This window comes from Nomascus leucogenys, chromosome 2 (genome assembly GCF_006542625.1).
Source record: "Nomascus leucogenys isolate Asia chromosome 2, Asia_NLE_v1, whole genome shotgun sequence".
In the NCBI taxonomy this organism is placed as follows: domain Eukaryota; kingdom Metazoa; phylum Chordata; class Mammalia; order Primates; family Hylobatidae; genus Nomascus; species Nomascus leucogenys.
The window spans coordinates 23,915,797-23,936,368 of record NC_044382.1 but is presented as its reverse complement, the minus strand read 5'-3'; the positions used below and the strand labels follow the sequence as shown (position 1 = coordinate 23,936,368).

Here is a 20,572-nt window from a genome sequence, read left to right as displayed (position 1 = left end):
CAATTTTTTTTTTTTTTTTTTTTTTTTGAGACAGAGTCATGCTCTATTGCCCAGGCTGGAGTGCAGTGGCACCATCTCAGCTCACTGCAACCTCTGCCTCCCAGGTTCACGCAATTCTCATGCCTCAGCCTCCCGAGTAGTTGAGATTACAGGCACACACTGCCACACCCAGCTAATTTGTGTGCGTGTGTTTTTAGTGTAAAAGGGATTTTGCCATATTGGCCAGGCTGGTCTCAAACCCCTGACTTCAAGTGATCCACCTGCCTCAGCCTCCCAAAGTGTTGGGATTACAGGCATGAGCCACTGTGCCCAGCCCCATCTTAAATATTTCTTTCTTTCTTTCTTTCTTTTTGAGATGAAGTTTCACACTGTCGCCCAGCTGGAGTGCGGTGGCACGATCTTGGCTCACTGCAACCCGCCTCCCAGGTTCAAGTGATTCTCCCTGCCTCAGCCTCCCAAGTAGCTGGGATTACAGGAGCCTGCCACCATGCCCAGCTAATTTTTTTGTATTTTTAGTAGAAACGGGGTTTCACTATGTTGGCCAGGCTGGTCTAGAACTCCTGACCTCGTGATCCACCTGCCTCAGCCTCCCAAGGTGCTAGGATTACAGGTGTCAGCCACCACGCCTGGCCTCCCATCTTAAATATTTCTATATCCTCGATACAAGTTTAGCACATAGTAACATATATGTCATATTAATAATATAAATAAATGTATATTATATATAATATATATTAAATAAATTGTATATAATTATTATTTGAGTGAATGTATGATTGAGGACATTCACTATTATAGATAATGCTGTTATAAATATCTATGTTTACATGGCTTTTCCTTCCATCTATTTACTTAGGCTTGCTTGGAGCCATTGAAGCTGTCAGTAAATATTTATTGACTGGCCACTTGCTGTCAAGCACTGACTGTACCAGGTACAGGGTACATAGTCTCAGACAAGACAGGGCAGCTCTCTGTGCTTGTGGAATTACGTGTAGAAACAGGATTATTGCTCTAAACGTGCATTCATTTTTCATAAAATATTTCTTATTTTTCTATATTTTGGGAGGAGTCTTAACTTCTCAGCTTCTTTTTTTGGACATCCTGTTTTCAGACTGCCCGCAAGTTTAGTATTCTTCAGGACTACCACTGTTTTGAAGTTCAAGTCCTCATCCCTTGGAATAATAAACTGAAAAGTCCCAAAGTAGAGAACAAAACAATAGAAAAAGAATTAAGTTATAATCGTGCACCCACACGCTAGGTGCTGGCGGTCTGGGAACCTCACCTATAAAGAAGAGGATCCACTCTTTCCCTTCAAATGTAGTCAGCAGCCTCTCCCACTGGGCTTGCCAAAAGTAGCCAGAAGCACCCCAAAATCTCTGAAGATGCCTTGGAAGAAAAACCATTCAGGTTTCTGGGTGAAGACTAGTGGGTGGACAGCTCCTTCCCCTATGCTCTGCCCCCGACCACCACCACACTGCACCCTAGCTGGGTGGAGCCAACTTACCATGTCACTGAGTTCCAGAAGGCCACAAATGAGAGAAGTCCAGAGCCCAGGATGAAAGCTGTCCTCCTCATAGAGCCCCAGATGTGTCCCTCCTGGAGGAGGGCAGGGAAGTGTCAGACCCCAGCACCTCCTGCCTTTACACCCAGCTCACTGCTGAGGCACAGCGGGAGTGCTGTAGGATCAGCGTCTCAACCAACCAGGAAGGCACATCTGCTGACCTTTTCCAGCTTCTGTGGGAGCCTCTTCCTTATCAGGAGCTCTCAGGCTGTACATGGGTGTGTTTATGAAAATTAGAGCTCAAGTTGGGGGAGGGAAGGGAATTAGCCTGACTCCAAAGAAACTAGCAGGCAATTCTGTCAGTCAGAGGACAGGCGAGCCTCTATCAGCCATAGGATTTCATCACCAGTCCTCTTGGCAAATGGAGATACCCATTATCTGCACATTGAAATCACCTGGGAGCTTAAAAGTCCCAAGACCCAGGGTCCCCTCCAATCCAATTACATAAGAGTCCCTGGGGGTGGAACCTGGGCTCCCCAGGTAATTCCAATGGGCAGGCAAGGTTGAGATAGTCATCATAGCAGCATCTGCCAAAACCATGATGAGGAAATCCTTTCCCAGTCATATAGGCTTCACTGTGTGCATAGGCCAGGCCTATTTCTTCCATCCCTACCCTCCTCTTGCTTTGGAAGAAAAGAGTGAATTGTACACCTTTTCTGACTTTTTTTTCTTTTGAGACAGAATCTTGCTCTGTCGCCCCGGCTGGAGTGCAGTGGCGTGATCTCGGCTCACTGCAAGCTCCGCCTCCCGGGTTCACGCCATTATCCTGCCTCAGACTCTCGAGTAGCTGGGACTACAGGCGCCCGCCACCACACCCGGCTAATCCTTTTGTATTTTTAGTAGAGACGGGGTTTCACCGTGTTAGCCAGGATGGTCTCCATCTCCTGACCTTGTGATCCGCCCGCCTCAGCCTACCTAAGTGCTGGGATTACAGGCATGAGCCACCGCGCCCGGCCGACTTTTTTTTTTTTTTTTTTTTTTTTTTTTTTTGAGTCAGAGTGTTGCTCTGTCACCCAGGCTGGAGTGCAGTGGCACCATCTCGGCTCACTGCAACCTCCGCCTCCGGGGTTCAAGTGATTCTCCTGCCCCAGCTTCCTGAGTAGCTGGGATTACAGGCACCTGCCACCATGCCCACTTAATGTTTGTATTTTTAGTAGAGAAGTTAGCTGGGGTTTTGCCATGTTGGCCAGGCTGGCCTAGAACTCTAAACCTCAAGCAGTTCACCCACCCCAGCCTCCCAAAGTGCTGGGATTACAGGTATGAGCCACTGTACCCCACCAGAACTTGTTCTTTTACGTGGGCCATTCAAAGGTCGCCCTGTGTTTGCTAGACTGGTGACTTTGGGCTTTTCCAGTTATTCGTTTGTTTGGAATTTAAGGGCTCTTTTCAGCAACTTTTCTAGACTCATTGGAAGTTTTAATCTGAGTTTGATCAAACCAAATTAAGTCAAATTAAAACCTCAATTTCACATACAGGATTAGATATTTGTTTGGGGATGTTGGGTTTTTTCAGCTCTCTAGCAGCCCAGGTGAAGGAAATATAAACAGGACAAAGGTCCTCTGTGAAGTGCAGGAAAACGCAGTGTAGGAGTTAGCTGGGGTCAAGAGCCAGTTCTCAGCTACCTCCAGAAAGCCTCTGTTGTCCCCAGGAAAGTTATAGAAAGGGGTTTTCTAAAGGCCTAAGGCATAGGGCATGCCAAGGGCTACAGGCAGGAGAGCCAAGAGGAGAAAGGAGGACAGTTACAACGCTTTTCAATTCCATAACGCACATTCGCCCTCTGCATTCAGGCAAAGGGGTTGTGGGTAAAAGGCAGTTTGTAGTCACGTGGACTCTGCTCAGTTACTAAAATGAAGACATTACCATGTGTCAGCCACCCCTAAACCTTGGGGCAGATGTTGGATGCATAGCAAGTACAGCTATGGCAAAGAGCCACTGACTACATTCTCACCAGTTTGGGGGCGAGGTGCTGGCATTTACCTGTTTTGACTTTTCATTGTGTAGCATATGTCCAGCTTCTCCCTTCATCTGGAATGAGAAAGCACAGGCAAGCCGGGGAGTTACTTTCCTAAACATCTAAGGAAGTAGGGAGTGGAGAAAGTCAAAGTATATGGCTAGCAGTGATTTTTGAAAAAAAAAAAAATAGGCTTGTTGTTCTTCCTGAAACCAGACAAATTGATTTGAAAACTTACATGGAGAGATAAATGTACAAGAATAGCTAGAAAAATGCCAGAAAAGAAAAAGAATGGTGGAAGGGAGGGGGCTACTAGGTCTGCCAACTACAAAAAATGTATGATAATGCTTTTTTAAGAGACAGGGTCCCACTATGTTGCCCAGGCTGGTCTCAAACTCCTGGACTCAAGCTATCCTCCTGCCTTGGCCTCCCAAAGTGCTGGAATTACAGGCATGAGCCACTACACCTCACCAAAAATGTATTATAATGCTTTTCAAAAAACTTATTTATGCTCTCTTCATTTCTCCCTTTTATTAGAGAGCTGTTGCTGTAAGAGAAAAAAATGAACTTACCCAGAACTCAAAGAGTAGTTCTAGCAAGTCGATTTGGTTTGGTCTTTTTTTTTTTTTTGAGACAGAGTCTTGCTCTGTTGCCCAGGCTGGAGTGCAGTGGCGCAATCTCGGCTTACGGCAAGCTCCGCCTCCTGGGTTCACGCCATTCTCCTGCTCAGCCTCCTGAGTAGCTGGGACTACAGGCGCCCGCCACCACACCCAGCTAATTTTTTGTATTTTTAGTAGAGACAGGGTTTCACCGTGTTAGCCAGGATGGTCTCGATCTCCTGGCCTTGTGATCTGCCCGCCACGGCCTCCCAAAGTGCTGGTTTGCTCTTTAGTATTATTTGTTGGTTGGTTTAAAAACGTGGACCAAGATTTTTCTGAAACCAATCAACAGTTCTACGGAAAAGAAAAAGGATATGAATATCAGGCATTAACCTCCTTTAAAAATGCAACCTAACAAGAATTGGCTAGAAGGACAATCATTAGAAATATGTCTGAGGGCCAGATGCGGGCAGCTCACATCTGTAATCCCTGCACTTTGGGAGGCCAAGGTGGGTGGATCATTCATCTAAGGTCAGCAGTTCAAGACCAGCCTGGCCAACACGGCAAAACCCCATCTCTACTGAAAACACAAAAATTAGCCAGGTGTGGTGGTGCATGCCTGTTGTCCCAGCTACTCAGGAGGCTGCAGCAGGAGAATCACTTGAACCCGGGAGGCGGAGGTTGCACTGAGCCAAGATCGCACCACTGCACTCCAGCCTGGGCAACAGAGCAAGACTCCATCTCAAAAAAAAAAAAAAAAAAGGAAATACATCTGAGGCTGGGTGCAGTGGCCCACGCCTGTAGTCCCAACACTTGGGGAGGCCAAGGCAAGAGGATCATTTGAGTCCAGGAGTTTGAGACCAGCCTGGGCAAACATAGAGACAACCTGTCTCTACAAAAAATAAAAAAAAATTAGCCAGGTGTGGTAGCACATGCCTGTGGTCCCAGCTACCTGAGAGGCTGAACTGGGAAGATCACTTGAGTTTGGGAGATGGAGGCTGCAATGAGCCATGATCATGCCACTGATCCAGCCTGGACGACAGAGTGTGACCTTGTCTCAAAAAAAAAAAAAAAAGAATACTGGCAATAAATATTTTATGTTTTTATATGGTTGAAATTTTGGACCATATATGAATGTACTAGTTGCTCAAAAATTTTAAATTTAATAGTAATTGAAACTTAGATGACAAATTCTCCTCCATCACTCTGTCATCCCTGGTAGACAGCACCTGTCATTCCCAGCATCTTTCACCCGAGCCTAACTAAACTCACAGACCCAACCACAGACAGCACTCAAGGCAGGCACACCAGTCCAGAGAAGCTAGCACATGTTATCCCATTGGCCATCCCTATTAGGTAGTGTCATAACCTGGCTGGAGAGGAGCACTACAGATCATCTGGTCCCACCATGTTACAAGGATGAAAGAACCTAGACAAGAAGAGGCAGGTGACCTCCCAGAGTCTATAGATGATAAGTAGCAGAGCCAGGCTTAGGACCCAGGTTCCAAACTGGACTTTTTGCCACTTATTTCCATCTCTACAGATGTTTTATTCTTTTGTATATGATTGTACTTGGTTTTATTATTCTAAATGCATGTTTACCAGCTATGACTTTAGGAAATAACTGCTCCCCTTTGACCCATTTTTTTTTTTATTATTTTTAACAACTAGGAGATGGGGGTCTTGAACTCCTGGCTTCAAGCAATCCTCTTGCCTGGCTTCAAGCAATCCTTTTGCCTAAGCCTTCCAAAGTGTTGAAATTACACCCATGAACCCTTTTTTTAAATTGATTTTTTTTAGGAGATGGGGTCTCACTATGGTGTCCAAGCTGGACTCAAACTCCTGGGCTCAAGGGATCCTCCTGCCTCAGCCTTCTGAGTAGCTGGGACTACAGGTGTACACCACCATGCCTAGCCTCATTCACATGTCTTTTTTTTTGAGACAGGGTCTTGCTCTGTTGCCCAGGCTGGAGTGTAGTAGCATGATCATGGCTCACTGCAACCTCTGCCTCCCAGGCTCAAGCCTCCTAGACTCAAGCAATTCTCCCACTTCAGTTTTCTGAGTAGCTGGGAATACAGACTACAGGCACATACCACCATACCCAACTAATTTTTGTATTTTTTGTAGAGACAGTGTCTTACTACATTGCCCAGGCTGATCTCAAACTTGTGAGCTCAAGCAATCCTCCCACCTCGGCCTCCCAAAGTGCCAGGATTATAGGCATGAGCCACTGTGCCCAGCCCACATTTTTTACAGATTACTTAGACTGAAGAAAGGAAGAGAGAATGGTGACCTATAAAGTGTCTTTCAGTATTTGAGGAGTTAGGACACCAGAAGGAGGTGATAAGCAAGCTCTTACCATTACCACTATGAGTCCCATTACAGCAGGAGGGGTACAGTTGGCTCAGAGGAAGAGCCTCTCAGGGAGAAATACCGAGGCATCTGATATCCTGCCAGGGAGACAGTGTCTGACTTGAGAGAAGGCACCAGGATGTTTGGTGTGGCGTAGGCCTAACCCCCACCTGGAGGCAGGGGAATGGGTTTCAGACACTCTAGATAATACAGGGCCCTGTCCACACTCCTAGGCCTGCTTTACCCATGCTCCCTTCCCCTGCTCCCTTCCCAAACATTCCTTGACTGACAGCAAGGGAAGCTACTGAGGCTTGTAAGTGTGCAGTTTCTGCCTCAATGCAAGTTCTAGGAAAACCAGAAAAAGAAGTTAGTAGAGTGCAGCTGCAGGCGTTCCTTCACTCCAGGTTCTGATACTGAATGGCGGCTGGGATTCCTTTGTGGACTTGGGGGTTAGAGGGTGCTCTGTAGTCATATTCTGCACCGCCTGAGCTTCCAGAAGACAGCTGAGCAAGCATTTCAGGATGGTAAGTCTCAGCCTAAACCTATTGTAAACACCCCTGCCCCACAACTAGGACAACAGACATTATTTAATAAATTGGGCTTATGAAGATTCCAAACAATTATTCTTTAAATAATGATTTTCTCCACCCTCATTGTCTTAAGCAGTTCCTGTGACTTGATTCTGAGTTTGGCCCGCATCTCCAAGGTGGATAAGGGTCCCTTCAGAGAAGCTGCCCTTCACGCAGTGCTACGATTCTGGGATGAGGCAAAGTCATATTCTTTTTTTTTTTTTTTTTTGAGGCAGTCTCACTCTGTCGCCCAGGCTGGAGTGCAGTGGCACGATCTCGGCTCACTGCAACCTCCGACTCCCCGGTTCAAGCGATTATCCTGCCTCGGCCTCCCAAGTAGCTGGGATTACAGGGGTCTGCCACCACGCACAGGTAATTTTTTTGTATTTTTAGTAGAGTCGGAGTTTTGCCATGTTGGCCAGGCCAGTCTCAAACTCCTGATGTCAGATGATCCACCTGCCTCAGTCTTCCAAAGTGCTGGGATTACAGGCATGAGCCACCGTGCCTGGCTTGTGTCATTTTCAGCCTGGCACTTTGTTTGCTGTCTGGAGTCCCAAAAAGCATGGATCATTAAGCACAAGGGAGGTAGTGGTGTTAGGTACTTTTAGGGCTAAACCTATCAAATGTTTCATTTCCCCTACTGTTTTTGTTTGTTTGTTTTGTTTTTGAGATGGAGTCTCACTCTCACCTAGGCTGGAGCATAGTGGCACAATCTCAGCTCACGGCAACCTCCACCTCCTGGGTTGAAGCAATTCTCCTGCCTCAGCCTCCCTAGTAGCTGAGATTACAGGCATGCACCACCATGCCCGGCTAATTTTTTTGTATTTTTTTTTTTTAGTAGGGATGGGGTTTCACCATATTGGCCAGGCTGGTCTCTAACTCCTGACCTTGTGATCCACCTGCCTCGACCTCCCAAAGTGCTGGGATTACAGGCGTGAGCCACTGCACCCAACCGTTTGTGTTTTTTTTGTTTTTTTTTTTTTTTTGAGACAGAGTCTCGCTCAGTCACCCAGGCTGCAGTGCAATGGTGCAATCTCGGCTCACTGCAACCTCTGCCTCCTAGGTTCAGGCAATTCTCCTGCCTCAGCCTCCCGAGTAGCTAGGATTACAGGCATGCACCACTGCCCAGCTAATTTTTGTATTTTTTTTTTTTTTAGTAGAGACAGGGTTTCACCATTTTGGCCAGGATGGTCTCAATCTCCTGACCTCGTGATCTGCCTGCCTCGGCCTCCCAAAGTGCTGCAATTACAGGTGTGAGCCACTGCGCCCAGCCCTTTTTTTAAAAAAAAAAATAGAGATGAGGTCTTGCTATGTTGCTGAGGCTGGTCTCTAACTCCTGGGTTTAAGAGATCCTCCTGCCTCAGCCTCCCAAGCACTGGGATTACAGGCATGAACCACCAGGCCCAGCTCAAATATTTTAATGACAAGGAACCAAGTGTCAAAAGAAACACCTCAACTTGGGAAATACTTGGGAGATCTAAATGTCTGCAAACCATTTGAAAACAGGCAGCGCCTTCATGTCAATGTGGATTTCCCTCTTCAGTGTTTGTTAGGAAGTATAAAAGGTTCTGTTGACCCTGTTGAGATAACCATCCTGTTTGGGAAGGGAGTAGAGAGGATTTGGGGTTTGTTTGTTTGCTTTTCAAGCTTACAGAACTCTTTTTGCTGTGCCATGCCACAGGGAACTTCACTCACAAGTCCCAGTCTCCTAGCCTTTTCCCTGTCTTATCAACTCCATTATCTTTGCTAAGAGCTTGCAAAGCAAATGAGACATGGCCTTTGATCTTTAAGAGCTCATCCATTCCTTCCAAAAACATTTATGAACTTACTATGTGCAAGGAGCTGTAGAAAGTGCTGAAGATGCAAAAAGGAGAAACTCTCAATCTGGATACATATTCATCATTCCGAAATTTATATCCAAAGTACTGGGCTAGAGGTCTATGCCAGAGCTAAGAAACTACTAGACAGGTAGGAGATCTGGTACACCAAGAAATCTCTAGGAAGACAGTGTCCAGGCTTTCTTCATGCTCTTGGATACATGGTCTCCAACTTCAAAACTGAAACTTTCTTCCCAGACTACATTTTAGCTTATCCAAAGAATGCTGTTTTTAGTCAGACCATAGTTAAACAAGATAGAAGAGAAAAAAATATTTAACAGTCTGCCACATGAATACCAAAATAGCCACTGAAGACATTCCTTACTCCATTATTTAGTTGTTAAGAAGAAGCAGTATACTTTTTATGAGGATATAGATGATGATTCCAATAAAGAAATAAGTTTGGCTGGGCACGGTGGCTCATGCCTATAATCCCAGCACTTTGGGAGGCCGAGGCAGGAGGATTGCTTAAGCCCAGGAGTTCAAGACCAGTCTGGGGTCGAGTGCAGTGGCTCATGCCTGTAATCCTAGCACTTTGGGAGGCTGAGGTGGGTGGATTGTTTGAGGTCAGGAGTTCAAGACCAGCCTGGCCAACATGGTGAAACCCTACCTCTACTAAAAATATAAAAATTAGCTGGGCATGGTGGCGGGTGCCCGTAATCCCAGCTACCAGGAGGCTGACACAGGAAAATCGCTTGAACCCAGGAGGTGGAGTCTGTAGTGAGTTGAGATTGCGCCACTGCACTCCAGCCTAGGCAACAGAGTGAGACTCTGTCTCAGTCTCAAAAAAAAAAAAAAAAAAAAAAAAGACCAGCCTGGACAACATAGTGAGACCCTGTCCCTATAGAAAATTAAAAAGATTAGGTGGGATGATCACTTGAGCTGGGGAAGTGGAGGTTGCAATGAGCTGTGTTTGCACCTCTGCACTCCTGCCTGGATGACAGAGCAAGACCCTGCCTCCAAAAAAAAAAAAAAAAAAAAAAAAAAGAAACAAGTACACATAGAGACTGAGTCAGATAAAGACCAAAACTGAAATAAGTGCACAGAAGTTTTGCCTCTCTGGAAGAAGTGGTATGCTTTCTTATGGTGTACAAAGAAAATTGGACAATCCATTTTTCCCCCTCTTTTTAAAGCACCTGTTTATTTTCTCTACAAATCACACCTTTCCCACCAAAATGATATAGGTTATTGTCTGATGGTTTCTTATCAGTTTTTATTTATTTGAAGCTGTTCTATATATCCTTTTATTGGAAACTACCTCAAACCCTTTTGACATATACGCTGGGTATAAAGTATAAATAAACAGAATCAGATATTGAAATTAAAAACAAAAACCCAGAGGAACTAGGATGACTGTCAGTACAATAAGATCTTGGCTCTGGAAGAAGGCAGCTCTGGTTCACTCTACAGGGCAGAGTGCTGATCATGCCCACTGTGTCCATGTTATGGAAACTGGGTATTGCTCAGACTGAGTGATTAAGGGCTGATAAGTATGTTTGACACTGGATTCCTATGCTCCCCGTACGCCTTCTGGCCAAAGGGAAAATGACTGCTTACTTTCTGGTGGTGAGAAGGCTTCTTGGCTGTAAGAGCAGCAGCATTTATCTGTTGACATCTCATTTCATTAGAACCAACGAAGCATTTCCTGACATGTCGTTTATTCTTTAGTTACGCCAGTATGGCCATATGCCATCTCCAGAGATACTTATCTAGGTGCTGAGTCCTCCAACTGTATTGTTCTGCTGAATATTTTATGCCAAAGCAGCTTGCTTTCTGTGCCTCTCTGCCTGCCTGCAGACATGTTTTCAGTTTTACATGAACATGGTCAGTCAGAAAGGTTCTAGGGGAGACCTCAAACATGGTAGGCAGTGGGTCTTCACCCAAAGAAGCTCCTTAACACTGTTTGCTAATGATAGTGTTCAAGTTAGAAATTTTGGCAAATAAAACTAGCAACAACATTTACTAATACACTGAAGTACCATAGTCATTACTTTCTGTGACTTGACTAATTCTTTTTTTCTACCTTTTGGAGTGTGCCGTCTTAAGAACTGGAAGTTGGACTGGGCATGGTGTCTCATGCCTATCATCCCAGCACTTTAAGAGGCTGAAGCGGCAGGATCGCTTGAGTCAGCCTGGGAAACATAGTGAGGCCCTGTATCCACAAAGTATTAATATAAAAAAAATCAGCCAGGTGTGGTGGCTCATGCTGCAGCCTGGGCCACAGAGCAAGACTCTCAAAAAACAAACAAAAAAACGAACTGGAAGTTGTATTAGAGCTCATCTATTCAGATGCCCCCATTTTCCATCTGAAGAAATGGAGGTGCAGAGATATTCAGTATTTGGCTTCAAATTGGACACCTATTTTTTTTTTTTTTTTTAGGTGGAGTCTTACTCTGTTGCCAGGGTGGAGTGCAGTGGTGTGATCTCGGCTCACTGCAACCTCCACCTCCCGGGTTCAAGCAATTGTTCTGCTTCAGCCTCCTGAGTAGCTGGGATTACAGGCATGCGTCACCACGCCCAGCTAATTTTTGTATTTTTTTTTTTTTTTTTTTTTTTTTAGTAGAGACAGGGTTTCACCATGTTGGCCAGGATGGTCTCGGTCTCCTGACCTCGTGATCTGCCTGCCTCAGCCTCCCAAAGTGCTGGGATTACAGGCGTGAGCCACTGCACCCAGCCTGGACACATATTTAGTGGCAGAACTTGAATTCAGTGCTCATTATACCAACTGAGACTACAAAAGTATAGAATACATTGATGCTGAAGAACACAGGGTGAGTGTCAGGGATTGAAAGGGACATAAAAGCATAAGATTGGCCTGTATTAGCCATGAATAGTGAACTAGATAGTGTGTGTGTGTGTGTGTGTGTGTGTGTGTGTGTGTGTGTGTGTGTTTTAATGCCAAAGTACACGTTTTCTCTAAAGTACTAATTATTCTTTCAAGAAACATTTATCAGATGCCACAGACAATGCTAGACACAGGGGATAGAAAGATGAATAAGACATGCTTTTTGCCCTGTTTTATAAAATCGTATAACTTTGATTTTCCAGAGAAAGTAGGAGGATAAAGGCATACTTATTTTAGAATGGAATGCATTCGGAGGACAGAAAGAAATGAAGTGTACTAAGAGTAAAGATTTTTTAAGCATTTATTTTATTTTTTTAATTTTTAGAGATGGGGTCTCACTATTTTTCCCAGGCTGGTCTCACACTTCTGGGCTTAAGTGATGTTCCCACCTCAGCCTCCCAAAGTGTTGGGATTACAGGCATGAGCCACCATGCCTGGCCAAAGATTCTAATATTTTACAACAATGAATGGATACTCCCTTAAAGCAAATTTGATATTCTATTGTGAGTTTATCCAAATTTTATTTATTTATTTATTTAGAGACAGGGTTTCACTCTGTCCAGGCTGGAGTGCAGTGACCCAATCATGATTCACTGCAGCCTCGACTTCCTGGGATCAGGTGATCCTCCTGCCTCAGCCTCCCTAGTAGCAAATTAGATACTTTTTAGTGTAGTTCTGGCTTTTTGTTTGTTTTTTAGTGTGAACCAAGGATTTCATTTATTTTTTAGAGATAGCATCTTGCTTTGTTGCCCAGACTGAAGTGCAATGGCTCAGTCATAGCTCACTGCAGCCTCAATCTTCTATGGTCAGGTGATCTTCCCACCTCAGTCCTCTGAGTAACTGGGACTACAGGTCTGTGCCACCATGCCGGAGAATTTTTTAAAAATTTTTGTAAACATGGGGTCTCCCTATGTTGCCCAAGCTGGTCTTGGACTCCTGGGCTTAAGCGATCTTGGTCTCCCAAAGTGCTGGGATTCCAGGCATGAGAATCCCATTCCATGCCCTGCCTATGTGGTTTTGTTGAAAGCGGATGATTCTCAGTATGCAGGCTTTTTATTAAAGAATCCCCAATCTAGACAAATGACACAGTGAAGCTATAGCTAATGTTTACAACTTCAAGAATCTGAGTAAAGGACATGGGAATAAGGTGAGGCTGGAAGGAATATAGACGGTTTAATCTTGAATTTTATTTGTCTACAGCCCAACTCTTTCAGATTTTCTTTTTTCTTTCTTTCTTTCTTTTTTTTTTTTTTTTTTGAGATAGAGTCTCGCTCATGTTGCCCAGGCTGGAGTGCAATGGCATGACCTTGGCTCACTGCAAGCTCCACCTCCCAGGTTCACGCCATTCTCCTGCCTCAGCCTCCCGAGTAGCTGGGACCACAGGTGCCCGCCACCACGCCTGGCCAATTTTTTGTATTTTTAGTAGAGACAGGGTTTCACCATGTTAGCCAGGATGGTCTCGATCTCCTGACCTCGTGATCCGCCCGCCTCGGCCTCCCAAAGTGCTGGGATTACAGGCGTTGAGCCACCATGCCCGGCCTACTGAATGTTCCTATTTTGTAGATATAAATACATCACCTTTATGTGAATGTGTATTTTTTGTAAATAACTTATAAAATTATTGAGACGATTTACTCTTAGAGGGGGGAAAAAAAGACCTCATGTTCATCTGGTCTACCCCTTCCATTTTATAAGCTAAGAAGGAAACCCTAGATAGTAGAAGTGACTTGCTCCAAACTCCACATGGTTTCTGGCAAAATCTAGGTTTCTTAACACTTTGCCTAGTGCTGTATGTATTTTGGGAATAGCACAAATTCTATTTCACAAGAAATGACACAGGGAGAGGACAACTGACCCAAAGATTAGAACTCCCCTTACTTCAGCCTCTGCTCTCAGACTGTATGCTAGGAAAAAGCTGAGCAGTCGACCTCCAGGGCTGAGGAGACTGACCTGTAATGTAATTACACAGCTTAAAGCCTCTGGTGAAGAGGGTTTTGAGGAGCTGCTATGACTCAACATCTGTACTAATCTGAGGCTTATATAGAAGATAGAGTGGCCGATACTCATTTAAGAAGATGAAATGCGGCCAGGAGCGGTGGCTCACGTCTGTAATCCCAGCATTTCGGGAGGCCGAGGTGGGCGGATCACCTGAGGTCAGGAGTTTGAGACCAGCCTGGCCAACGTGGTGAAACTCCATCTCTACTAAAAATATAAAAATTAGCCAGGTGTGGTGGTGCACTCCTGTAATCCCAGCTACTCTGGAGGCTGAGACAGGAGAATCGCTTGAACCTGGGAGGCGGAGGTTGCAGTGAGCCAAGATCATGCCACTGCACTCCAGCCTGAGCGCCAGAGCGAGAGTCTGTCTCCAAAAAAGAAAAACAAAAACAAAAAAAAAAAACACAAAGATGAAATGCGGCTGGGCATGTTGGTTCATGCCTGTAATCCCATAACTTTGGGAGGCTGAGGTGGGTGCATCACCTGAGGTCAGGAGTTGGAGACCAGCCTGGCCAACATGGTGAAACCCCATCTCTACTAAAAATACAAAAATTAACCAGGTGTGGTGGCGGGCACCTGTAATCCCAGCTACTTGGGGGGCTCAGGCACGAGAATCGCTTGAACCCAGGAGGTGGAGGTTGCAGTGAGCCGAAATCGCGCCGCTGCACTCCAGCCTGGGTGACAGAGCGAGACTCCGTCTCAAAAAACAAAAAACAAGGCCGGGCGCAGTGGCTCACGCTTGTAATCCCAGCACTTTGGGAGGCCGAGGCGGGCGGATCACGAGGTCAGGAGATCGAGACCACAATGAAACCCCGTCTCTACTAAAAATACAAAAAAAATTAGCTGGGCGTGGTGGCGGGCGCCTGTAGTCCCAGCTACCTGGAGAGGCTGAGGCAGGAGAATGGCGTGAACTCGGCAGGCGGAGCTTGCAGTGAGCCGAGATGTGCCACTGCACTCCAGCCTGGGCGACAGAGCGAGACTCCGTCTCAAAAAAAAAAAAACAAAAACAAAAACAGAAGATGAAATGCATGAAAGGAAAGGTTAAAAATGGTTCCCATGGGCCAGTTTTAGTAATACTCTCTTCACTCCTTTTGCTGCATGGTACTTGCACCCTTTGAGCTTACTGTTCTGCTTGATTGCATGTCCATGAGGCCGAGAACCTGCCTGTCTTGTTTACCACGAGATCCACAGAATCAAACCCAAGCCTGGCATGTAGCAGATACTCAAGAAGGATTTGCCGAATAAATAAGAGATACACGCATCAAAAGCATTGTTTTTTGCCCTCAAAAAGTGTTCAACATTTGCTATGGAACATTTTAGCGCAATTGCCTTGTGCTAATTACTTTCCTAACTAAAGTTAGAAGCTGATGCTCGGTGCATCTCTGTTTTAGCAAATTGAATTGAATCTGTATATCCCACTCAAAGAAATTTAATTGGAATTGCACATGAAACTGAAGCAACCCACAAATCAGCATCTTGTCTTGCTTGCCTTAAGCCCCAGAAGGTCCTGAAAGCCACTGTTCTTTTTTTTTTTTTTTTTTTTGAGACAGAGTCTCGCTGTCGCCCAGACTGGAGTGCAGTGGCGCGATCTTGGCTCACTGCAGGCTCCACCCCCTGGGGTTCACGCCATTCTCCTGCCTCAGCCTCCCCAGTAGCTGGGACTACAGGCACCCGCCACCTCGCCCGGCTAATTTTTTGTATTTTTAGTAGAGATGGGGTTTCACTGTGTTAGCCAGAATAGTCTCGATTTCCTGACCTCATGATCCGCCCGCCTCGGCCTCCCAAAGTGCTGGGATTACAGGCGTGAGCCACCGCGCCCGGCAAAAGCCACTGTTCTATTGTTCATCTCCATCTACACACTTTACTCTATGCCCTTCACCCAATAACCTTCGTGGAGTGTTTCCATAGGTACTATCAAGCCACTAACGATTTCACAACTGGAGCCACTGTCGGTAAATTCAAGTATGTTGCATCAAAACAGTTTCGACCTACTTGTCTAGCTCATAGCCCACACATCTATCCAGAAATTTTAAAACTATTGTATTTTGCCCCATACCTTCCAGGCGATGGCAGATTAGAGATGAGAAGCAACTAGGCAGCAGTTGCTTCCCCACAGTCTCTTCCAGTTTGTTCTGTCTCTCATTTGAGTTCTGACTTAGGAGTTGCTCCTTTACATGGTTTTAAAGTCAAACAATTACTTGTCCATTACAATCACCTGTCAATTGCTAGAAAAATTAGACTACTGAGGAGGTAGATGGTACAAACACAGGCAGAAAATACAGACATTAGTAAGAGACAAGGAGGCGACTGCACTACAGAAATGTCCTAGGACACTGTTTGGAGGCAAATCTAACCCTGCCATAAGTAGAGAGGACAGGGTGGTGGCAGAGGTGGGAAGAGTGTGTTTTGCCCTTACTTTAAGTGAACTTGGACATGTCCTGACCTTTGCAAACACCACCCCTCCCCCGTAGTTCCCACTTACCTCTGCAGTGGGCTGTGTCCAAACTCCTCTGAGGTTCTTTCACAGGTCAAATCTAAGTTCCCTTCCCTTTCAGCCCCCGCTTTGGTGGCTGCTGCTGCTGCGGCTGTGCTGCAGGCTAACCTTGTTTTTGCTCGGGTGGGAGGTTGGCCATGGTGATCTCATTACAGAGCTGCGTACTGGCTTGGGCCAGGCACGTGATGAAAAAGTTTGGGTCTGTGTGGGCTGGAAACAAAACACCCTTCTTTCCAGAGGGCATGTCCTTAAAGCGGAAAGGAAATCTAAGCTCAAGCAGGAACTTGAAAAAAGTGCATGTGGCCAAACTCTGGGCTTCCCTCCCCCTGCCCCCTGTTTTTCTTTTAAAAAATTTTCTCCATCATCTGCAACTTAAGAAAATGTCGCTGTCCCATAGGAGGAGGCAGATTCAAGAAAAGATGTGGGTGTCAGATAATGGCAGGTAGTACAAGTTGATAAAAAGGTGACAGAGACCAGAGGATCTCATTTTCTTTTTTTTCATTGCTTCTTTTACTGTGGAGGGCAGGCAAGGGAGGAGAGATGCATCAGCTATTTCTAGTGAGTCTAGATGCAGGAAAGGTACGCCTGTGGAGGATGAATTTGCACTGTGATTGAAATAGGGGAACTTAGGATACAGTACCCATGACATGAAGTGAGGAGCACTTTGGAAAAAGAGCTGCTTTTAAATTTCTGAAAACTTTTTAAATAAGCAAATGTGCAAATGATATAAAATACAATAGGGTCAAAAGAATGTACAACGAAAAGTCTTTTTTTAATTTCTCCTCAGTCCCCTTTTTTTCCTCCCAAGAGACAACCTCTGTGACCAGATTTTTGTATATCCTTCCAGAGCTTACATATGTAAATAGAAACATGGGTAGGCCTTGTGCTTCTCCTTTAGCAACAGCACCATAGTACGTTTGTTGTGCACCTTGCTTTTTCCACTTAACAATCAAACATGGAGATTGGCTGGGCATGGTGGTGCTCACCTGTAGTCCCAACTATTTGGGAGGCTGAGGTCGGAGGATCACTTGAGCCCAGGTATTTGAGATCAGCCTGGGCAGCATAGGAAGACTCCTTTCTAAAATAAACAAAACTCAGAAACTTGGCTGGGCATGGTGGCTCACACGTATAATCTCAGCACTTTGGAAGACCATGGCGGGAGGATCACTTGAGGCCAGGAGTTCGAGACCAGCCTGGGCAACATAGCAAAACCCCATTTCTACTACATATACAAAAAATTAGCAGAGCTTACTGGCACATGTCTGTTATCCCAGCTACTCAGGAGGCTGAGGTAGGAGGATGGCTTGAGCCCAGGAGTTGGAGGCTGCAGTGAGCTATGATTGTGCCCTGCACTCCAACCTCAGTGACAGAGTGGGACCCTGTCTCTAAAAAACGAAACAAAACAAAAAATGCCAGTGCAGTGGCTCATGCCTGTAATCTCAGCAATCTTTGGAAGGCTGAGGCAGGAGATTTCTTTTTTTTATTTTTTGAGATGGAGTCTTGATCTGTCACCCAGGCTGGAGTGCAATGGCATGATCACGGCTAACTGCAACCTCCGCCTCCCAGGTTCAAGAGATTCTTCTGCCTCAGCCTCCCAAATAGCTGGGACTACAGGTGCGCGCTGGCAGGCCCGGCTAATTTTTGTATTTTTTTGTTTTAGTAGAGATGGGGTTTCACCATATTGGCCAGGCTGGTCTTAAACTCCTGACCTCGTAATCTGCCCGCCTCGGCCTCCCAAAGTGCTGGGATTACAAGCATGAGCCACCGTGCCTGGCCTGGCAGGAGAATTTCTTAAGCCCGGGAGTTAGAGACCAGCCTGGGCAACATAATGTGGCCCTGTCTCTAAAATAAATAAAACTGTCAACAACAAAACATGGAGACTGCTCCATATAGTACCCTTAAGAGCTGCCATGTTCTGTTAAATGGCTGCCTCCTGTCCCATTGTATAGATGTGTCATACTTTATTCGGCCAATAAAGGACCATGTCTTCCTCATTTTCCTTGCCTAATTCGTTGCACAAAGCAAGGGCTCAGTAAACATTCAGTGCTTGCTCACAAATTAATTACATTTTGTACAACTTGTTCATGTTTTTCCTCATCTCTCCTTTCAGAGATACTAATTTTTTTCAATATTCCAGATATTGTAGAATGTCTATATTTACCAGCTGACCAAGTCTATCTTGTGCACTGAATAAACCTGTGCTACCAGACTTCCAGGACTCACTTTAGTTTGGCTCCTCTCAGATGATATTATTTCCTATTCCCTCTTACTTTCTATTTTTTAATTTTTTTAATTTTTTTTTGAGATGGAGTCTCATTCTGTCGCCCAGGCTAGAGTGTAGTAGCACGATCTCGGCTCACTGCCACCTCCGCCTCCTGGGTTTAAGCGATTCTCCTGCCTCAGCCTCCAGAGTGGCTTGGACTACAGGCGCCTGCTACCACGCCTGGCTAATTTTTTTTTTTTTTTGTATTCTTAGAAGACACAGGGTTTCACCATGTTGGCCAGGATGGTCTCGAACTCTGACCTCAGGTGAGAGTTCTGGGGTTACAGGCATGAACCATTGCACCTGGCCTATTTTTAAAAATTTCTTGGCTGGGCGTGGCCCAGCACTTTGAGAGGCCGAGGCGGGCAGATCACGAGGTCAGGAGATCGAGACCATCCTGGCTAACACGGTGAAACCCTGTCTCTACTAAAAATACAAAAAATTAGCAGGGCGTGGTGGCGGGCGCCTGTAGTCCCAGCTACTCAGGAACTGAGGCAGGAGAATTGTTTGACCCCAGGAGGCAGAGGTTGCAGTGAGCCAAGACTGCACCACTGCACTCCAGCCTGGGTGACGGACAAAGCAAGACTCCATCTCAAAAAAAAAAAAAAAAAAATTTCTTTAGATACAGGGTTTCACTCTGTCACCCAGGCTGGAGTGCAGTGGCTTAACTATGGCTCACTGCAGTCTCAACCTTCTGGCCTCAAGTGATCCTCCCACCTCAGCCTCCCAAGTAGTTGGACTACAGGCACACACCACCCTCTTCTGACTCTAACTACAAGTGGAAGAAAGCACGTTAGAAACCCACAGAACTGGCCGGGCGCGGTGGCTCACGCCTGTAATCCCAGCACTTTGAGAGGCCGAGGCGGGCGGATCACGAGGTCAGGAGATCAAGACCATCCTGGCTAACATGGTGAAACCCCGTCTGGACTAAAAATACAAAAAAATTTGCCGGGCGTGGTGGCGGGTGCCTGTAGTCCTAGCTACTCGGGAGGCTGAGGCAGGAGAATGGCGTGAACCCGGGAGGCGGAGCTTGCAGTGAGCCGAGATCGCGCCACTGCACTCCAGGCTGGGTGACAGAGCGAGACTCCGTCTCAAAAAAAAAAAAAAAAAAACCCACAAAACTGACTGGTGGATGGGGGACTTGCTTGCCTTCTTTGTCAATGTATTCCTCAACCGAATCACTGTTTATTTATTTTTTATTTTTTGAGACGGAGTCTTGATCTGTCGCCCAGGCTGGAGTGCAGTGGCACGATCTAGGCTCACTGCAACCTCCGCCTCCTGGGTTCAACCAATTCTCCCTGCCTCAGCCTCCCGAGTAGCTGGGATTACAGGTGCCCTCCACCACGCCCTGCTAATTTTTGTATTATTTAGTAGAGACAGGGTTTTGCCATGTTGGCCAGGCTAGTGTTGAACTCCTGACCTCAGGTGATCCGCCTGCCTCGGCCTCCCCAAGTGCTGGGATTACAGGCTCAATGAGCCACCGCTCCCGGCCCCAAATCGACTGTGTTAGAGCAAACTGGGACATGCCATTTATTGAACGCTCTTTTCTATCTTCCTCGGTGCGGGGTGTTTTTCCAATTATTAACTATTTAATCTTCACAAGCTCACGACAGCCATTCGTGAGATAAGGAGCTAGACACTCATTTGGAGGGGAGAAGAGGAGGACTGGAGTTCAGAAAGTGCATTTGATGCTCTTATCCTGGAGGCTGGAGCTAGTTCACCTCCCTGGAGAATAGCTTTTGGGAATCCCGTTTGAAAATTGCCGCTCAAGGCCAGCTCGGCATCCAGCCTAGGAATTGGAAGGAGGATTTTGGAGAATCCCCTTAGGGGGAAATGTTTAAAAGTGCAAAGTGAATAGTAGAAGCCCCTCTCCCCGTCACTAGGGGTACACTTGCCGTTCTCTTATCAACAGCCCCTCAAGTACAAGCATCTGGGACAAGAACTAGAACCGTGCTTGGGGCAGCCCCCACGTCCTCTCGGGAACAGGGGTGGAGCGCTGGCGAGAGTGGCTGGGGGCGACCCGCCGCCCACGCTGTGTGCAGGAAGCCGGCGCTTTGTCTGCTCTC

General features: G+C 46.1%; 1 protein-coding gene across 1 annotated transcript in view; it reads right to left on the bottom strand.

Annotated features, from left to right (window-relative positions):
- FAXDC2 (fatty acid hydroxylase domain containing 2) overlaps positions 1-16,440 on the bottom strand; it is a 32,153-nt gene extending 15,713 nt beyond the window's left edge. Inside the window, exons 1-4 of the mRNA XM_003276568.4 lie at positions 16,232-16,440; positions 3,539-3,586; positions 1,505-1,596; positions 1,283-1,386 (exon numbers count right to left, since the gene is read on the bottom strand). Of these exons, the coding sequence (XP_003276616.1) occupies positions 1,283-1,386; positions 1,505-1,596; positions 3,539-3,586 (244 nt within the window). The 5' untranslated portion in view covers positions 16,232-16,440. The remainder of the gene's footprint in view (positions 1-1,282; positions 1,387-1,504; positions 1,597-3,538; positions 3,587-16,231) is intronic.
- Between the last annotated feature and the right edge of the window lie 4,132 nt (positions 16,441-20,572).